General features: G+C 45.6%; 2 protein-coding genes across 2 annotated transcripts in view; one reads left to right on the top strand and one right to left on the bottom strand.

Annotated features, from left to right (window-relative positions):
• Positions 1-2457, bottom strand: part of Lrrc17 (leucine rich repeat containing 17) — a 29591-nt gene extending 27134 nt beyond the window's left edge. The window contains exon 1 of the mRNA XM_048433519.3: positions 2317-2457. The gene's annotated coding sequence lies outside the window, so the exon portion shown is untranslated. The remainder of the gene's footprint in view (positions 1-2316) is intronic.
• The window catches only part of Fbxl13 (F-box and leucine rich repeat protein 13), a 171681-nt gene that overhangs the window by 101549 nt on the left and 49241 nt on the right, over positions 1-20891 (top strand). Inside the window, exon 12 of the mRNA XM_048433517.3 lies at positions 2247-2376. Coding sequence (XP_048289474.3) covers positions 2247-2376 — 130 coding nt within the window. The remainder of the gene's footprint in view (positions 1-2246; positions 2377-20891) is intronic.

Raw genomic sequence — 20891 nt, forward strand, 5'->3', positions numbered from 1 at the left:
TGTTTTAATAAAAAGCTAAAAACAAGCCTAAGCTTTCAACCAATCTTTCATAATTACTAAGCCTCTGTATCGTGATTTGGGAACCGAGAGAGACTCGCTACAGAGCGTCCACTCCCTTAAATGAAAAAGTGATGGTACAATCTCCATAGAAACGTGAAGATGTTGGCCTGGGATGCTGGCTTAGTTGATAAAGTGCTTGCTCTGCAAGCCTGAGACCTGAGTTTGATCCGCTAGAAACTATGCCAAGATAAAAAAGTCCTTGAGTTTGTGATCCCAGCACTAAGGAGTCGGAGAGCAACAGAGTCCCTGAGAGTGCTGCCCAGTAGGCTAGCATGCTTGGCAATAGGAGACCCTGTCTCAAAATACAAGGTGGACATCACCTTAGGAATAACAGTGGAGGTTGTCCTTTGGTATGTGTGGGTGCAGGCATGTGTGTAAGTGAGTACATACACATATACATATACATGCACCCCCACATACAAATACTGACATACACACAGGCATGCACACACACACACACACACAAATACTGATATATACACACAGGCATGTACACACACATACACAAATACTGACATACACACAGGCATGCACACACACATACACACTCACAAATACTGACATACACAGGCACGCAAATACACATAAATACTGACATGCACACACAGGCATGCATGCTTTCATAAACACACACAGACATGCATGAGTGCACACATACATACAGTCAATTAAAAGAGCAGTATGTTGTTGTTTTTGGAGGTAGTAGTAGCAGTAACAAGGCCCAAATTCTCAACGTCTGTTGTGCTCCTGCTGTTTGCAGTGGTCAGAAATAACCCCCTTGACAGCACTATCTGATCTGAATACTCTTTTGCTTTTCACACTTCTCAACGGCAACAGCAGATGGGATCAAGTCCCCATGACAGACAAGAAAACTGAGGGTCCTTAGGACTGAAACCTCCAGCTCTGCTCGAGGAGAGAAAGAAAGCATTTCTCAGTCCACAGTGGGACGGGGAGGGGGGCGTGTCTTTGGATGCTAGAGAACTCTCTCTTTCCAAGTCCAGCCCACTGTCACTGTGGTCCAAAGGCTTCCTTGGCTCTTCTGTGGAATCTCATGCACACAGCCGTTCCCAGAGGGGAACGTATGTTCTCAATCAGTAATTCACCATGGAATAGAAGCGTTGAATCATGGGCTTGGTGTTCAAGTTTTGGACTAAATCTAACTTACAGGCAGTGCTTCCTGTCTTATCTCCCACTTATGTGAAGACACACTTGATCTGCCGGCTTTATAGGAGGCGGGGGGCATTTCCTCCCCACACCCAGCATCCTCATTGCCGCTAAGCAGCTGCAGATTCCGAACTGAGAGCATATTGGTAATTGTGAGAGCAGGCAATGAGAGTCCTCATGTTGTTAAAGAATGCCATGCTTTGGAGGGCTTAGAGGCCCGTCCACCGCATGCCCTCAAAACACTGGTCCGTACATGGCAGAACAGACTCGTCCTCACTCTCTCCTTTCCTTCTGGAAGCTCTCATTTTGGTCGTGGTGGCAATGACATATTTCCTCTGTTTCAACTCCAGTGAGATTGGCAGCCTCCTGTGTAGTTTGTGTTCTTCTCAAGTGTTACCCACTTAGCCGCTCACGTTCTTAACCCACGCTTAAGCCCTGGATGTGTAGCGGTCTTGATTGTCTTTAATTATCACAAGGAAACCATTACTCACAAAATTGTGCATGTCGAAATCTCTGGTTTTTAAATCATTTTCTTATCAGACTCATTTTAGGGGCCTTCTTTCCATCCCAAACCCTCAGCACGATGGAACAGTTAATTTCCATCATATGTTTATCAGAAGTTTATCTTTCTCAACGTTTTGCAGATTAGTTTGGCAGAAGTAAGAGAGAAAAACAAGAAGGTAAACTCTAACTTGGGTTTCAGCAACAAACTAACTCTCAAACAATGTGCATGCAAGGCTCCTCCTACCCCCAGACAAAGTCTTATCCCGTTCACTTTCTTAAAAACCTACCTAGATATTCTTTCTTTTCCTTTGAAATGCAACTCTGCGCGGTCTGCTCTAGTCCTAAATTCTCCTTCACTTCCTAGGCAGAGGCAGCGACTGTCACGGTGCTGACGGTTTGCGAGGAGGGGGCAGGAGGAGCCGCTGCTCTAGGTCTCTTTGTCACAGTGGCTCGGGAAAGATGGGAGAAAAGCTGAAGTCTTCGCTTTTCCTTCCTCCCTTCTCTGCCCCACACTCCAGGTACTTCCACAACTTACAGAACCTCAGCCTGGCTTACTGCCGGAAGTTCACGGACAAAGGCTTACAGTACCTGAACTTGGGGAACGGATGCCACAAGCTCATCTATCTGGACCTTTCCGGCTGCACCCAGGTTTGCCTCCCCGTCTCTCAGGCTCCTCCGTCTTGCCGCGGGCGAGGACGTCCTCCCGAGAGCCAGCTGCATCCAGCCCTCATGCTGCACGAACGAACGCCGTGCACAGAGCCCAGCACGCTCTGCTGAGGTTTTAAATTACATGACCACAGCTGCTTGCATTTTCTCCCGGGTTGCTACTATAGGCGCCTGGCTTCTGTCCACAGGCGCGTCACATCAGCAAATAGGCAGAGCCCGTGGGATGATGACATAGACCACTTCCCACTTCCGAGCACAGAAAGAGCCAGAGCTCCACAGAGCTAAGAGCAAGTGGGGTGGGGACCATAGGATTCCTGATAAGTCAGGTCCCCGTGGGCTCGGCTAGGGGTAAAATACTACAAGCAAGAAATGCGAGAAAGACAACAATGGTTGCAGATGTTAGAGCTGCATTGCGTTCATGCACCAAATATAGTGAGGATCCAAGGTCTGCATGGGAAATGCTTTAAGATAAAGGAACTGGGATTAGGGAAGTTGGGCAGGAAGCCAGGTAAAGCTGCGGACCACTGGGCATGGCCAGCAGAAGCATTAACCGCCTCATCCATAGTTTCTCCTGCTATCCATAATTTCCATGGATTCAAGCTATACTTCTGATTTCCTTCCATGTCTCTGTGCATGTTTAGATATTGATGTCTTACTGTGTTCTTTGTAACACAACCTGGTGAGAACCAGCTGAAATGTCTAGCCACAGCTCACTGTAGTTACCATTGATTGGCTTGTCTTGTTTAAGATGAGACTTACCCCACACGCAGCGGCTTTCTGGTGTGGGTTTTGTGCCTGCCCACTTCCCACAGTTCTGGGTGGCCAGATAAATTGGCCAGTGCATCTGACAGAAGCCTATGGCACAGGCCAGGTGATGAGCACCTAGAGGCGGGAGCTGTGGGGCAGCGGGTGGACAGGATTCTCACGTAGACGCATTGTCGCCTGAGCGCAGTTTCCTACTGTTCTAGGTGGCAGAGGGAAGGAGCGAGGCCTCGGCTAAGGTTGAAATGTGTAGAACTTTCTGGAAACGGGCCTGCACATCGAGGCACCTTTTCTTCCTCAGTCTGGCTACACCTCAGATAGCTTCTTGACCCTGGCCCTCTGGTGTCTCCCCCCCCCCCCCCCCCCCCCCCCCCCCCCCCCCCCCGAGCGCTCATTCAGAAGACCTGGAGCTGTTGGAACTGTACATCCTTTCTCTTCCTCCTTTGAGACGAAAGCTTTGAACATATCTTTGTGAAGGTTTTACAGCCTGGGACTGTCTTCCTCCAGGATCTGGGAGCTGTCCCTTTGACATAATCACATCAAAGGATCAAAGAAGATAGTGTCTCATCTCTCGGCTTCTGAGGAGGGTAGAACCCTAACTTAGACAAGGACCAGTTAGGAAGCACAGACACTGCTCTCTCAGGGAAAAGTGTTTGCAAATACAGAGATCACTTCTTGTGCTCGACACATTCCATTGGCCAACTCCCCTAACTGTAACCCCTCTGGTGCTTTTCTAGCCACTCAGTTCAGATCTTCAGACCCACCTGTGGGCCTTACCCCCTCATTTCTTTAGGTTCCATGTGGGTGTTTATTGTAGCCACAATATACAATAACACATGCACACTTGTGCACACACATAACCATACACACGTTCATGCACACACACTCATGCATGCATGTTCTCATCTTCAGTCTCAGCCCTTGCTGGGCAGCCTGCCTGGCTAACCTAGTCACCAATTCACCAACACACAAGGGGAGCATCAGGCCAGTAAGTTAAAAAAAAAAAAAGATGGTTGTTGAAGAATTGTACTCAAGGTTGACCTCTTGCCTCCACATCCACACACTTGTGCACTTGCACACACATATGTGAACATGCATATATGAATGCAAATGTACACACTCATACACAGATACATGGCATGAACACTAATACATGTACACACTCATACACATGTGCACACATGAACACAAATGCACATATTTATATACCTATACACAGGACTGAAACTCTCTTCCAAATTATCATTATTTTGTAAATCTCAAACCACAAGTGTTTGTCTCTTCTGTTCATCCTTTCTTCATTTCTGTTTGTTTGTGAATCCAAAAGAGATTTAATTCTTGATGTCAGGGCCACTAGGAATTGAGTCATTTCAACCCGAATCCCATTGGACCACCTGCAGTAAGAAAGGGGCCACTCGCTAAGTATGGATCGCATCGGGGAGTAGCAATGTAGCTTTGCAAAGGACCCTGCAAGCTTCCTGTTCGTGCTTCTGAGAAGCTGTCCCACTTCTCAGGGGCAGGTTGGCCTATCTGCCTCCTCCACTGAGTTTCAAATAAGGAACCTGGGAATCCACTGTCTTAATTTCCCCATTAGAGAGAGGTCCTGCTAGGTCTTGGCTGGAGTATCCTGTGAGGCTGGTTCAGCAGTCTTGAAACTGTTCTGGATCATCTGGGCATCTGTTTTTATTGGTGTCCAGTCCCCTTGCTCTGAAAAGACAAACTTTTAAAGGTAACAGACATATCTGTAGTAATACAAGAATAGACTACATGTTGTATACAGACATATCTGTATTATTGCACATATAGACTACGTGTTGTATACAAGCTAGCCAAAGAGTCCCAGTCTGCTCCACATTTCCCCAAGATAACAACAGGCAGTGGTTTAGAGAACCGTGCTCATCGTCCCCAAAAATGGGCTATGGATATTTATTATCACATAAGAAGGGGGTTGGCTACAAGTTGTTATTGGTAATAGTCAGAAAAAACTGAACCAAGGATATTAAATTATTCAAGTATCTTTTTCCGAAAAGAAAAATAGGAGATAAAGAAATAATATGATAAAAGGGAAGATTATTGAATCTACTTTTAAACTTAAAAAGCAACTACTAATCTTTAATATTTCACATTGGTATGGATTTTGGTTTATTGATACAAATTTAATATTATTTTTGTTGTAATGTATGTATATTTCTACTCTTATTTAAGTTATATTTGTATATTGATACAAATTTAAGGTTATTTTTGTTAGAACCTACTGTATCTACATTTCTACTCCTGTTTGGGGTATTGTGTTTATGCAGCTCACTTAAAATGTAATGTATAAACACAGATTAATAATCATCTACAACAGTTACACCTATAGTCGTATTGGCTATGTTTTCAAGGTCATGCCCAGATAAATTTAGATAGATGGTCTTCAAACACTTCAAAGACCTACAGAATATGGTTTTTAATATTTTTAATAATGTAAGGCTTTTCATGACAGTGAGACACATCTGTTCCTGGCAGTACCAATTTACTTCAGAGAAGATGACGGACATCAAAGAAACTCCATATGGAGTTTGCTTTCTTTATGACAAAAACTAACCAAAGAAACTGCCTTTGCCTCAGTTACTGATAACTGCTGTCCAAACTGGACCAGTTGGACACAATAAAGGCATACTGAACTTTGCCTAGACAAGGTAGGGCAGTCCTTCAAAGTTCCATGTTTCACAGGAAAGTCTATCAGAGATGCTAGGCCTGTAGGCCAGAGTTGGATGCCCCAATGTTACAGGGGAACTCTGGGTGACTCTCTAGGTAGCCTTATGTCCCTATCATTAGGAAAATTTCACCCTTCTGGGGTCTTTGATGGAGTTGAAGACTAGATAGTTATAATCATAGTTTTCATTAATTAGATTAAAAAGGCAAATTAGATGTAAAACTTTAGACTCACCAAGATAAAGATAGATAATAGAATATTATCTCTAATTTCGCCAAAACAAATGGACTGGATATTGTAACTGCAATTCCTGCGTAGTAACTGTCTTTGTTGTATGTAATCTTACTGTGTTAAAGTTGAAGCCTTCCTTTTTAGACAGAAAAAGGGAGAAATGCTGTGGAATGACCGCTTTTTACACTGCAAAGATTTGTTGCTGTGATTGGTTAATGAATAAGCTGACGGCCCATAGCTGACAGAATAGGGGTAGGTGGAAGAAGTAAACTGAGAGTCCTGGGAAGGGGGAGAGCAGAGTCAGTGGGTCACCAGATATGCTGGAGGGCAGCTTCAGTCACAAGCCATGTGGCAATGCAGAGATTAATAAAAATGGGTTAGTTTTAGTTGTAAGAGCTAGCCAGTAATAAGCCTCGGTTATAGACCAAGCATTTATAATAGAAAGAAAAAAAGAAATGAAGGAATGAAGGAAGGGAGGGAGAAAGAAAGAGGTTCTGTCTTTGGCTTAGGGTTTCTAGTGCTGTGATAAGACACCATGACCAAAAGCAGTGTGGGGAGAGCAGGATTTGCCTTAGCCTACAGGTGCACAGTGCAGTCCATCACTGGGGTCAGGAGCTGATGCAGAGGCCCTGCAGGGGCACTGCTTACTGGCTTGCTTCTCATGTATCAGCCTGCTTTCTTATACCAGGACCGTCAGCCTAGGGATAACACCACTCACCATGGGCTGGGCCCTCCTCCATCAATCACTAATTAAGAAAATGCCCCTCATGCTGGTCTTCAGCCCCATCTTATGGAGGCATTTGCTCAATTGTGGTTCTCTTTTCTCAAATAAGCTTGTGCCAAGTTAATAAAAGTACTAAGCAGGCCATTCCTGGAAATTAGAATATATATTTTTTCATGTTTAGAATGTTTCCATAAGATGTTTTATGTGAATATACACCAAGAGGAGATATCCTAATCAAACAAAAAGACACCTGGATAGTTTTCACTGGCGATTGCCAAGTGTCCGCTGCGTGGCAGGCGTAGCAAGGGCAGAACAGCACGCTTTTCTTCCAGGAAAGAAAAAACTTAGGGTTGACGCAAAGTATGCCAGGGATGAAGCTTAAATGTGGTGACTGCCACCCAGAAATGTGCTGGGAAAGAATTTTAGTCATGCATGTCAGAGAAAATAAGTATGTAATGGAGAGCCATGGTGCAGAGGGAAATCAGTTCCGTATATTTCAGGAACGCTCCTCGCTCTCTGTGGATTGGATAAGCAGTCTGGGTACGTGAGGCGATGTGATTGCCCTTCCAGTGGATACAGGATTGTCCATGCCGTCCCCTTCTGTCCCCGCTCAGCGTCTTCTCTCAAAAGCCTCCCTGCACAACCAGCACCAAGTCAAGGGCAGCCCTCTGCTCTTTTCGATTGGCTCGGGAAAATGTATAGGCTTGCCTGGCCATTGAAATTATCAGTTTTAATTCTAAGATTTTTTGACTTCTCAATATTATTAAAATTGTGTGTATGTGTTATGAGATGTAGGAGGTGGGTGTACACTTGCCACAGTGTGTGTGTGTGTGTGTGTGTGTGTGTGTGTGTGTGTCAGAGGATAACTTGGTGAAGTCACTTTTCTCTTTCTACCATGTGGGTCCCAGCATTTGAACCCAGGTTGCCAGGCTTGCACACTATGCACCTTTACCTGATGAGCCAGCTCACTCAAGGAAGGTTTTTTTTTATTGAATATATAAAAATTTGAAAATATATAAAGAAAAAAATATTTTTAAGCTACTTGAAACTTCACCACTCAAATAACAAATTCTATCAGTATCTCATGGCATAGCTTTCTGTTATTCTCTGTATACATGTCTCCATTTCTTTAAATTAAAATGGATGGTATAGAGTACACACCTTTCATTTAATATCCTATAAGGTATACAGCTTTCTTCTGTATTAGATATTTAGCGGTAACTTCAGCAACCGCCTAGTGTTCTGTTCTAGTTTTCATTTATTTAATTACTACTCATCACCTGCCTGTTGTGAAATTCCCTATGGCCACATCTGCTGTGAGGTAATCCTTCTGCACACTGTGAATATGTATTACTCTCATTGGTTAATAGAAAAGCAAGGCAGAATGAAGCTAGGTGGGAAAGTCAAGTTGAAAATGCTGGGGGGAAGAAGGATACAGTCAGAGAGACAGTGGGGAAACAAGATGGTAGAGGACAGATAAAGTCATTAGTCACATGACAATATGCAGATTAATAAAAATGGGTTAATTTAAAGGTAAGAGCTACTGAGTAATAAACCCGAGCTATTGTCTGACCGTTTATATTCATATATAAGCCTCTGCATGCTTATTTGGAACCAGGCGGTCAGGACGGGAAAACTGCACTTACTTCACTATGGGGGCATGGGCAGCCACATAAAGCTTGAGAAAGCTTTTTAAAAGGTTCTAGACACACAAAAACGGAGTCAGACATGGCTTCCTGGTAGGTGCATTTTCTCAGTTGGCCCCTGTTTACAGGCAGCAAATAGACACGCCTCTTTTAAGAGATGGCTCTGAGTTGTTTGCAAAATGAGGGGGAGGAGCCAGTTACATAGCACAGTGATCTAAGTTAGAAAGAAAAGGTTACAGATGTGTAGTAAGGACAGATTTTGATGAAAAAGGCCTCTAAATGGGTCACAGTGTATTAAAACATGTACGTGGGCTTGAGAGAGAGAAGAATAGAATATAGACAGTCTTAGTTTTAAAATAAAGTCCTTAAAGAAGAAATAGAATAATAAAAATGTGATAAGCCACATACAAATAGAAAATGCACAGAGAGTATATACTGTATGCACAGATTTATATTGTATATTATTGTGCTATCAAATGTTAGTGATTATGGCCCAGAAATACAGTCTTCTCCAATGCACTGGTGGGGATGAATTAGCATCTGCAGCGCCGTGGAGAGCTCTCAGGTGCTGTCTGATGCCAGTCTCGGCTGCTGATGAAGGAGAAGAGGGTTTTCTTGGGTTAATGCATCTGTAAAGTTATTATCTGTTTGTTAAGGTGTTAGGTCTGACAGAACTGGGTAAGGGATGGCTCTGTAGGAGGCTAAAGAAAGCCCGAGAGAGCCTGTAATTGGGTTCTGCAGCATCCCGAGCTGCTCGTATCACTCAAGTTCTAGTCCGTTAGCCTTTGTGGACCCAGCCTCTGCCGTGACTCCCCATTCACAGATACTATACAGCGCCATCATCGGCCCCTAGTATTTGTTGAATGACACTGACTCTTCTTTAAGGTGCAGTTATCAAAGCAGTGACCATTTTTTTTCTTTTTTGAGCCTGATTGCAGGGTTTTCTTTTGGTAAAATAAAAAAGATCTCAATTTAACGACAAGGTTGCCAAGGCTGAAGGGAAAAGCTGTAACGTAACATGGCTCTGCACAAGCTCATCTTCCACCCCTACCTAAATCTGCTTGAACGGACTGTGGCTGCTGCTGTTTGGATAGAAAACGTCCCCCATGGGCTCGTGTGTTTGAATTCCTAGTTCCCAGCTGGTGGCCCCTGTTTTGGAAGGTTGTGGAACCTTTGGGAGATAGGACCTCACTGGAAGAAGTGGGTCTCCGAGGGCGAGGTGGGGTGGGCCTTGAGATACAGCCCAGTTGCTAATATCCTCTGTGCCCGTTCAGATGTGAGCATGCAGCCAGCACAGACTCTGGTGCCCCTGAGCGGTCGGCCACCCCGCCTGCCCACCAGGATGGCCTGGATGTCCTCAGACTGTCAGCCCAGCCAACCTTTTGTCTGCTCGGTTGCTTCTCGTTAGACATTTGATCACAGATAGCAAGAAGAGGAGGTACTGAGTGACGCCCACCAGTGGTCCCTAGACTGCAGAAGCTGAACCGAAGCAACTTCCTGCTTTGCTGGTGTAACATGAAGGGCTGGCTTGTTGGGGTATCTGTTCCCGCTCAGTACCCCACAGCCGGCAAGCCCAAAGAGAAATCACACACAGGACTCCATAAGGTTATATATAAACTGATTGGCCCATTAGGTCAGGCTTCTTGTTAACTCTTATAACTTATGTTACCCCGTTATCCTTATCTACATTAACCACATGGCTCCGTACCTTTCTCAGCTGGGCAAGTTACATGCTGCCTCTTCAGTGGTCTGCGCAGGAGTGGCAGAGGGAGCTTCCTCCTCCCTAGACTTTTCCTATTCTCATTGCCTGCCTCTACTTCCTCTCTGATTGACCCATCTATACTTCCTGCCTGGCCAATCAGCGTTTTATTAACATACATGATTGACAGAATACAGACAATTCTCTCGCACCATGCTGGTGCTGAGATGTTGGGGGATATCATTTTAAGCTGTGTGACTTTTGTTTATGCTGCCTTTGTTTAACTCTGTGAAGCTGTGATTCTTTGCCTGCCTAAAGCACCTGATGGTCTAATAAAGAGTTGAACAGTCAATGGCGAGGCTGGAACAAGGACAGGTGGGGCTGGCAGGCAGAAAGGATAAACAGAACGGAGGAAGAGGAGGAGCAATGAGGAACTGGGGGGGGAGGACATGGGGGGCAGCCACCCGGAAACCCAGCCCCCCAGCCAGCCACAGCGGAAGAGTGAAGTAAGACACAGCAGTAAGGAAAGGGAAGGCCCAGAGGCTAAAGGTAGTTGGGGCCATTTATTTAAGTTAAGAAAAGCTGGCAAGAAATTAGCCAAGCTAAGGCCAGGCATTTATAAGAAAGTATAAGGCTTCGTGTGATTTATCTGGGAGCTGGGGGCTGGGCCCCCCCAAAAGCCCAAAGGGTAAAAAGCGAAAAACAAGAGCATCACATGGCACTGAGGCCTGGATTGGGTTAGACAGAGGACCTTCTCTGACAGCTGTGTGTGCTCACGTGTATGTGGGTGTGTGCAAGTGTGTGTGTGTGTGTGTGTGTGTACGCGTGCATGTATGTGTGCATGCTCACGTGTGTATGCGTGTGTGTGTGCGTGTGTGTGTGCATGTGTGTGTATGTGTGCATGTGTGTATGTGTGAGTGTGTGCGTGTGTGCATGTGCTCACGTATGTATGTGTGTGCGTGCGTGTGTTCACGTGTATGCATGTGTGTGCATGCGTGTGTGTACATGTGTGTGTGAATGCATTCATACAGCAATAAGAGTCAAAGGCTGGCTCATCGGGTGTACATAGCTTTAGTTGGTATTGTTAATGTTCTGAATTGGTAGAGCCAATCCCAGTGCCTTTTTTCCCCTAGAAAAGCCAAAGATGTGGTTTCTAGAGCGACTCTAAGGCTGTGAGTCTCCTAGTTCCTCTCTGTGCTCACCCGTATCATTTATTTCCAGAATAACACTATCCTTCAGTGTCTGTGGGGGTGGAGGGGAGTGGAATTTTTAAGTGGTCCTTCATTCTTAGGACTTGACAGGAAATAGTCCACTCTTTCATGTCCCCATGATAAGAAGGTTTCCTGAGTCCTTGTCTTTTGGGGGATTCATCAAACTGTCAGAAATAGCTAAGGAGTTTTTATTTGTGGCTACTCTCTTTAAAAGGAACTAAGAAGACAAGTTTCAATGTTTCCCCTGTAGCTTTGTGCAGTGAAGAAAAAAAAACACCCATGGGAAGAAACATAAGCTAGGATTTCTATTTTTATTTCATAATAGATCTATTTTTCTTTGTTTTGTTTATTTTGGAACTCAGATAGCAAGAGCTGATTTAACCCCATTCCCCAGCTCCTGGCGACTCCCCTCATCTGGCCGTGCACGGCGCTCACATCTGACTCATGTCTTTACTCCACTGCCATCCTCCCCCAAAGCCACCTCCCAACGTTAAATCTCTGTGTGCTTGTGTATTTTACAGCGCGGCCCCACACATGTTTATTTTAATACTCAGAAATGATAATATGCTGTTGAGTTTGTTTCCTAAGTCACTTTCTTTTCTTTCTTTTCTTTTTTTTTTTTTTTTGGAGACAGAATTTCTCTGTGTAGCCCTGACTATCCTAGAACCAACTCTGTAAACCAGGCTGGCCTCAGACTCAAAGATCTTCCTGCCTCCTGTCTCCTGAGTGCTGGGATTAAAGACTTATGCCACCTCTGTGCAGCTTAAGTCAGGTCTCTCGGGCATCCGTCTCTGAGAGTCTCAGGGTCCAGTTCTCTTGGGCATCCGTCTCTGAGAGTCTCAGGGTCCAGTTCTCTCGGGCATCCGTCTCTGAGAGTCTCAGGGTCCAGTTCTCTCGGGCATCCGTCTCTGAGAGTCTCGGGGTCCAGTTCTCTCGGACATGAGTCACTCAGTGTCTCAGGGTCCAGTTCTCTCGGACATGAGTCACTCAGTGTCTCAGGGTCCAGTTCTCTCAGACATCAGTCTCTGAGAGTCTCAGAGTTCAGTTCTGTCGGACATGAGTCAGTGTCTCAGGGTTTAGTTCTGGCTCCCCGTTTCTTCTCAGGCCTCACCTGTGGCCTTGGTGACCTCATTTCCTAATTTTATATTACACAAGCATATATACATACAAGTATTCCACACACATACTCTGTACACACATGCATGTAATGTATATAGGAGTGCTAATGGTTTTGTATCTGTGAAGCTCTATGTATATTCTATATATGAAATATGTCTCAGAGCCAGTTTCCTGTCTCATTTTGTACTCACAGATTTTTTTTTGGGGGGGGGGAGTCAAGACAGGTTTTCTCTGTAGCTTTGGAGCCTATACTGGAACTAGCTCTTGTACACCAGGCTGGCCTCGAACTCACAGAGATCTGCCTGTCTTTGCTTCCTGGGTGCTGGGATTAAAGGTGTGCACCACCACACCTGGCTCTATTTATTTATTTATTTACTTACTTACTTACTTACTTATGTTTTTAAGACAGAGTCTTACTCTGTAGCTCAGGTTGTCCTTAAACCCATGGTAATTCTTCTGCCTCAGCCTTTCGAGTGTTAGTACTATAGGCATGAGCTAATGCTTCTGCCTTGAATTCTTATATCTTAGGGAAAATATTCCTGCTCTAGAAGTAATACCTCACCGCACCTTAGCCTCCTTTATCTCAGCCAATTGCAGCTCTGTCTAGTTGTTCAGGCCGAGGACGTTGGTGTCATCTGTTACAGACTGAATTAGGTGACCTGCAAATTCATATATTGAAGTCCCAACCCCAAACACCCTACAAGGCCTTATCTGGGAATAATATCAGTACACATAGAATTAGGATGAAGTCATGGGGTGGGCCCTGATCTAGCATGACTGATAGCCTTATAAGAAATAAAAAATTGGGTATGGACACACAGACAGGAAGAGTCTGGTAAGGTGAGGGGAGCTCCCAGCAGGACAGAGAAAGATCTGGAGTGGATCCTCCTTGATGGATTTAGGACTCAGCCTGGGGACTGTCGGTTCAAACCTCGGCCTCTAGAACTGTGGTCTTGCCAGACGGAGATGATACCCTTGACCCTGTTCCCTGTGATAGCGTGAAGTCCGGTCCACTAACCACATGGAATCTGTCTGGCCTTCGGCTCCCTGCACCGTTTTGCAAAGGCCTGCCCTATTTCTTCCATGGATCTCAGTGTTGTTTCCTCCGAGCTGGTCTCCTTGCTTTCACCCTGCCTTCTTCGTGGCCGTTCTCAACACAGTGTCCAGAGTCACCTTTTATAACCCAAGCCCGTGTCCTTCCTCCGCCCCGGGAGGCTCTGAAGGCCTGCGCGGGCGCTGTGTCCTCCAGTTGCCTCTCTGACATCATTTTTCTGACTGTCTTGCCAATGCCCCAACAACACTGGCCTCCTCGCTCCTCTTTACAAATGAGCTCCGGCCCTCGGGGTTTCGCACTGGCTGTTTTCCCTGCCTAGAATGCTGTTTCTGCAGATAGCCACATAGTTAACTTCCTCTAAGTCTTTCTCAAATATCCCCATAAATGACTAATAGGTGAATAAAATGACTTTTAAAGCACTGGGTAACACGCTTCAAAGATGTTCCCGGTCCATTTCAGCGCTCTCCCAGATATGGTCTCAGTTCTGTCCAAATTTCAAAATGGAAAATATGTGTAGATTAAGAATTTCAGAGGACAAAGGAGTCCTTCTGGGCTTGGGAAAGTGCGGTTGGGAGGCCAGGATTCCTAGCTTTTCTTTTCCTTTATCTGAACAGTATTTCTGCAAGTGTTCCCTGTCCACATTGTTCTGCAGTGGCCACTTCCCCTACAGGTTCCTCGTCTCCACCTGTACATCACAGAGGTTGTGGTACTGGGTAGGAAGCCAGGCACAGAACGATCACAGGCATGCTGGGGAGGAGGGCTGGGGCTGCCAAGCTCCGCTGAAACCCAGCTGCTCCAAACGTGTGACGAGGGGTCACGCGGGGATGGGGGAGTTTGCACTGGGATTCCAGTTGACACAGAGTATCTGTATCCGTATCCGTATCCGTATCCGTATCCGTAGCCGTAGCCGTAGCCGTAGCCGTAGCCGTAGCCGTAGCCGTAGCATCAGCTGGATCAGTAAACTGGTCAAAGGAGAGCTTGCTGGGATGTGTGTCCTGGGCTTCCCCATTCTTTGTTTCCAGCTTTAGCTGTTGTGCTGGCTTCCTCTTCCAGGATCCGCCCAAACATGCTTGTACCGCCCTCCACCCACAATGAGTCCTAACTTACCCTCCAGAACTGTTATCAGACTATAGAGAGGCTGGCTAACTCTCCTTCGTCCCATCCCCACACTGTCTAGGCCTCACCACACATGCCTCTATTATTGTGTCTCCATTATGCACGCCTTTGTATTCAGTAGCCTTGTGCATTCTCTGTATTCAACGTTCTGCTTGTTCTCCTGATCTCCTCAGCGGTCTCTGATGGTAGGGGTTTTACCATACTTAGATGCATGCCCATATTCTAAGTATGTGATACAGTTCATGACATGAAGTAAGTTTTTAAATTGGTATCTGAGGAATCAATGATCTAACCTAAAGATCTCTTCAGTCTTCTTGAAGAGGGTCTCTTGGTGAGGGCTAAGTCTGACATGTTTACAGTGCAGTCAGAGAAGGGCGTTGGAAATGATGAAATACTAAAATGAAAGCATTCCTAAAATCATATGTCAGTTATATGACACATATCAGCAAAACAGAGACAACATCCCAGAAGTGTTCAAATGAGGCTCAGTAACGGCTTACCAATAGTTCTGCCCGGTTAACTCTCTGTGAGGCCCGTGAAAGCTAAAGAAACACACGGCAACCTGGAAGGCTCCCTGGCCAGTTCAGTTCTTCGCAACTCCGGTCTTTCAGAGAGAGAAAAATCATGGAAGGTTCTCCTTGCTCCTGCGGTTGGCGGTAGAGGCGAGAAGAAGCCTCCTAGGCACGCCCAGGGACAGATGTTTACGTCTTTGTTATAGTTTCCACTGTTGCAATCAAACACACCATGGCCAGAAACCAAGATGGAGAGAAAAGGGTTTATTCGGCTTACACTTCAGCATTGCTGTCCATCACTGAAGGAAGTCAGGACAGGAACTCAAACAGGACAGGATCCTGGAGACAGGAGCTGATGCAGAGGCCATGGAGGGGAGCTGCTCACTGACTTGCTTCCCATGGCTTTCTCAGATAGAATCCAGGACCACCAGCCCAGGGATGGGACCACTCACCATGGGCTGGGTCCTCCCCCATTGATCACTAATAGAGGAAACAAACTTAGAGATGGATCTCAAGGAGGCATTCCCTCAAGTGCGGCTCCTTCCTCTGATGACTCCAGCTCACGTCAAGTTGACACACGCCAGCCAGTACACTGACTAAGTGCAATGGGTGTCACCTAAGCAAAGCAGGAATGGGGATGGATTTCCCTTTGTCTCTGTCTCCTTCCCTCCCCTTCTCTATCTCTTTCTCTCTCGCCTGTTTTCTCTCTGTCATCTCCCTACTTTTTCTCTCTGTCTTCTCCATTCTGTGTTCCAGGAAGCAGTGAGATGGTGGCTCAGTTCTCACTGGGGCCTGGAGACCTCACCACACCGCCAACCATGGGGTCTTGGCCATACTCATCTTGTGTTTGTTTCTGCCTCTGTTTCCTCATCCCTAGCTGGGCTGGGTTAGATCACCTCTGAGGCCCTTCCCAACTTGGGAATTGTATGTTTCTAAGATGGTGAGTAACCAAGGTAACCAGCAAAAGAGCAAGATGGGAGGGGTGGCAATAATGGACTCTGTTTTCAGAAAGACTGAGTTAGGAATGCTTATGATATATCTGGTTATAAATGACAAGAATCACTTGAAAAGCAACACTGATTTTGGAATAAAGCTTAGAATAGGGGGATAGGTTTGAGTTTCACAGTAAGAATTAATTAGGGTATGAGTTTTGTGGGCAGTTCAACTGGAGTAAATGAGCAGATTGTGTCTCACAAGATATTGGTTAAGAGTTCGGGTTTATAATCCATTTGATTGAGTCTACCATCTTATATTCCTTGGAATAATAAATGATGGTGTGTTAGTTACTTTTCTATAGCTGTGTTAAAATACCATGACCAAGGCAACTTATAAAAGAAAGCATTTAATTGGGCTTACGGTTTCAGGGGATTAGACTCCATGATGGCAGAGTGAAGTCGTGGTGGCCGGGAAAGCTGAGAGCTCATATCTTGATCTGCAAGGAGGAGGTAGGGGGTGCCAAGGAGTCTTGAAACCTCAAAGCCCACCACCCCTGTGACACACTGTCTCCAACACAACATGGCCACATCTCCTAATCCTTTCCAAATAATTCCACTAATTGGGCACCAAGTATTCAAACATATAAGCATATGGGGACCATCCTCATTCAAATCTCCACATTTTACTCCCTGCGGCTTGTTGCCATATCATAATACAAAATGTATTTAGTCCAACTTTGAAAGCCCCCATAGTCTTTCAGTCTCAACAGTGTTTAAAACCCCAGAGCCCAAGTCTCTTTGGAGACTCGGGGCCATCTCTTAGCTGGAAACTCCTGTAAAGTAAGGAAGTGAAGTGTACTTCCAACACACAATGGCACAGACACATTACCATCCCAAAATGGAGGAAGGAGGTATGGTGAGGAGATACTGGACCAAAGCAAGACCAAAACCCAGCATGACACACCCATGTCTGATGTCACAGGGCTAGAGGGCTCTGCTGTCCCATCTTTGCTGCCTACTTTTCTCTGTGTTCCACACCCCGTCCGAAGTTCTCCTCAGCAGATATCCACAGCTTTGTTACCACTAACACCTTGAGGTCGCCAATGCAACCCAGGCTTCCCTTTCTCAGCTCCACACAGTGCTCAGGGATTCTGTGCAGGGATTCCCGTGCCACATGCCTGGCATTAGAGGCTTTCCTTAACCAAGTTCACAGCCCCTTTGCTTGAATATCCTTCCTGATTCTAAAGGCAGAGCCACATGGACAATACCTCCACATTCAGTTGCCTGCTTGTCAAAGCATAGATAAGAAATATGGGTTAATTTAGATGCACGAGTTAATTTAGATGCACTGCCCAGTCCTTCCCAAGCAGTTCCATCAGCTGAGGACCAAGTCACACTGCCCAGTCCTTCCCAAGCAGTTCCATCAGCTAAGGACCAAGTTGTAGGGCCCCGCCTCTTCTGTGGATACCCACACCCGATCCAGGTGCGCGCTTTCCCCGAACTCGGGCCCATGAGAATGGACGATTGTCCTGAGGGTTTGAACAGACACACACAAAAGAGACCTTGCTCACTTACCAAAGAGTAAATGGCCACTTTATTAAACTCAAGTCGGGTATTTATACCAGTGGGCAAGGGGGATCAAAAGGGCAAAGCCTCCTCCCATCAGGAGCAGGAGAAGGAGATTACAGGCTCTGGCGCCTCAGGCAGAATCAGCTGGGAGGGGCCAGGCGCGTGGAGCCCACTGCTAGAACCTTGATTACAGGTGGAATCACCATAACAAAGAGAGCCAAATTCTTCCTAAGCTATCCCCTCAAGCCAGTGCTAGTGCAGAATCTCCAGGGAGCCGGAGGTCACATGGCCCTGCGAATTGCCAGGAAGAAGGGAAAAAGACCTTGGTACCTATACCAAGTCACATTGCCCAGCCCTTTCCAAGCAGTTCCATTGGCTGAGGACCACGTATTCAAACATATGAACCCATGGGACCCTTCTCCTTCCAGTCATCACAGATGGGGAACATGATGCTTGTTCATGTTTGCTGAATTCTGTGGTGTAAATATTCTCACAGTGGCCTCTTTTCAGTTGCAATGGGAGAGTTCTGGGAAGGGATCTGGGGATCTGGGAAGAGGGATTTATTAGCCCCCCCCATGATATGATAATGTCATTGTGAAAGACAACAGACATGAATATTCCCATAAGCACAGATAAGGGTAATGTATGACAAAAGTGACATGGAGTGACAAGTTTGACTACATACTACCTTTGTATTTAATATACTTTAAATTTACATGATTTAATTCTTTAAATGTCTGTGTTTAACAGTCAGCTTGTAGAATTCCTGAGAATGAAAGTCTGACCAATCATTTTATAAAAACAATCAAATTTACATGATTTTTAAGTGGTATAAGCCAGCTTCACACCACACTAAAACTCATGCTAAGATCACACAGAACATGTCTAGACAGACAAGACGCTTGGTCCATGTGATACTGAAGATCAGACTCGAAAACACTATTCTGTCATTTGTAAAATCTGAAGTGAGGCTTGGGTTATAATTTTTAAGTTGCCTTTTGGATTTAAAAAACTGATATGGTCTTAAGTGACATTTGATAGGGAGTACTGGCTTCTAGAAGAATCCTCAGTCAGAAAAACCAGTCAAAATGTAAGCTATTGCTGGTCATAGCTCAGCTCTTAGGAGAAATAATTCAATCTAATTCTTCCAGAACTGCAGCTCAATTGTATTGAAAAAAATGTGGGTTATAAAAAGTCTTTTCATTTATCTTCTAAATCGGGCTTGTAACATTCAAATGGTGCTCATGTAATTATTTATTTCATAGAATTGTCTCGGCCGTAGTGAGAAGGAAGTGAACAATAAGCAACCTGCACTCTGACACCTAGTGATTCATAGAAGATTCTCGCAGGCAAAATGTGTAAAGGACCTTAGATTAAATTATGTAGTGAAAATGAAACATCTAGCGGCAATTCTCTGTCAGCTGAGAGTCCATCACACTTCCCATTGCTGAAATTAAATGGAAACAAATTCCACTCATTTTGGAAACCACACTTAACTGATATTTCTCCTCTCTCATCACACAGAGTTCACAAGCTCTTCAGAAACTCTCTTTTGATCTCTGGGTTAGAATGAAACCCAAGGCTATGCTCTAGCCCAGAGCCACTATCCAGCTTAGAGCATTGCTTTGCTGTAGGTCATTAAGGGAAGACTGCTCCGTTGTAACACATTGTAACACATTGTAACTCCATTGTAATAGCTATGATCAACTCGGCCACTGGATGAGGGAAAGAACAATAAACTGTGCTCAACAACAATGACCAGGGTCAAGATGGGCCAGCCTGTTCCTGGCTGATCGGAGCTCTGAGTCATCGCCCGGCCAGTGCAGCATTGGCGAGCATGCCTGCTCTCCTGGCATCTGCACGCTTCTCTCTGCTTGTTCTCATTCTTCACCCACATTAGAAAAATAAAGCTATTTTTTTAAAAAAATGTGTGGTTATCCAAATGTTTTGATAAATATGGCAATCTTTAACTGGCCATATTAACACTCCCCCATTATGATTTACATTGTGTAAACAATTTATTCAGCAATCACTTGGTCTATTAAAAATCTTTCATTGGGCCATACTCTATATCAAGCTTGTGCTGTATTGTGTAGGAGCCGGTGATGGCTAGGACCCTGTCCGTGTTTCTCAGAGGGATTAATAAACACACGTGGTCAGGTTCCGTAGAAGACAGGGTGAGAGCTGCGGGCTGCAGCTGGACGCAGGGGAGTGGGTTCCCTGATATCTGGGGAACCTCTTTTCTTCTCCGATAAATTCTTCCAGCCAAGCCATGCTCCTTGGGGTCACTAGCGGCTGTGAAGGATCTTAGGGTCTGACCGAAGCCATCGCTTTACTTATTAGTATTGGCCACAGTGCTGATGGAACACTGAAACAGCTGCCCGTGCTACAGGAACATGGTTTGGACCACATCTGCTTACGCTGGGTACGTCTGTCGCAGCGGGTCTGGCCCTGCACATACGCACATCGTCTGCGTGTTGCTGAGCAGACTGATGCAGACACAACTAGAGACAATGGAAGCTTAGTGAGAGATTATCATAGTGTGATCCACCTGACCTCTACCCAGTCCATGGTGCCCTGCCTCATTCACACGGCTAATGGCCACTCTGTCTCCACTCACAGCCCTCTACCTGTGTAAGTGAGACTGGCATGTAGCCGGTCCACTCCGTTAGCAGCTGGGAAGCCACCGTGTCTGCTGGGACAGGAGCTTGGAGCACCCTGGGTAAGGCCAAGGGGCATGGAGGCAAAGGGGAGCCGCCACTCCTTCGACGACAAAAGTTATCAGCTGTGTGGAAGCCGCGGATTTGAACTTGGTATTTCTACTTTCTCCTTATTTTAAAGAGAAAATCCCAGCTTCAGATTTACACCCCCATTCTTTTAGGGAAGAGAAAGTAACCATGATTGCTTTGCCTTAAAGATTCTGGCAGAAGTATTTGAGCCATAAAATATTAGCCAAACATCTTTTTGGATATCGTAATATAAACTTCGTGGAGACTCCAAGTGCCTGCTGCCAGGGCAAAGCTAAAGCCTCCTCCTCCTCAGAGGTTCCTCCCCACCGCCTTCTCCAGAGACTAGCCCTGGGGGCGACAGCACCAAGCTTCTGGCTCTGGGCACTCTGCTCCATCACTTCCTTCCCCGTTTGGAAAATCTTGTCAGGAATGTGTTTCCAAGGGAAAAGGTTGTTTATCTGCTGCTTAGAAGCCAGATAACAGTGCTGCAAG

The sequence above is a fragment of the Myodes glareolus genome, chromosome 27 (assembly GCF_982192425.1).
Source record: "Myodes glareolus chromosome 27, mMyoGla1.1, whole genome shotgun sequence".
Classification (NCBI taxonomy): domain Eukaryota; kingdom Metazoa; phylum Chordata; class Mammalia; order Rodentia; family Cricetidae; genus Myodes; species Myodes glareolus.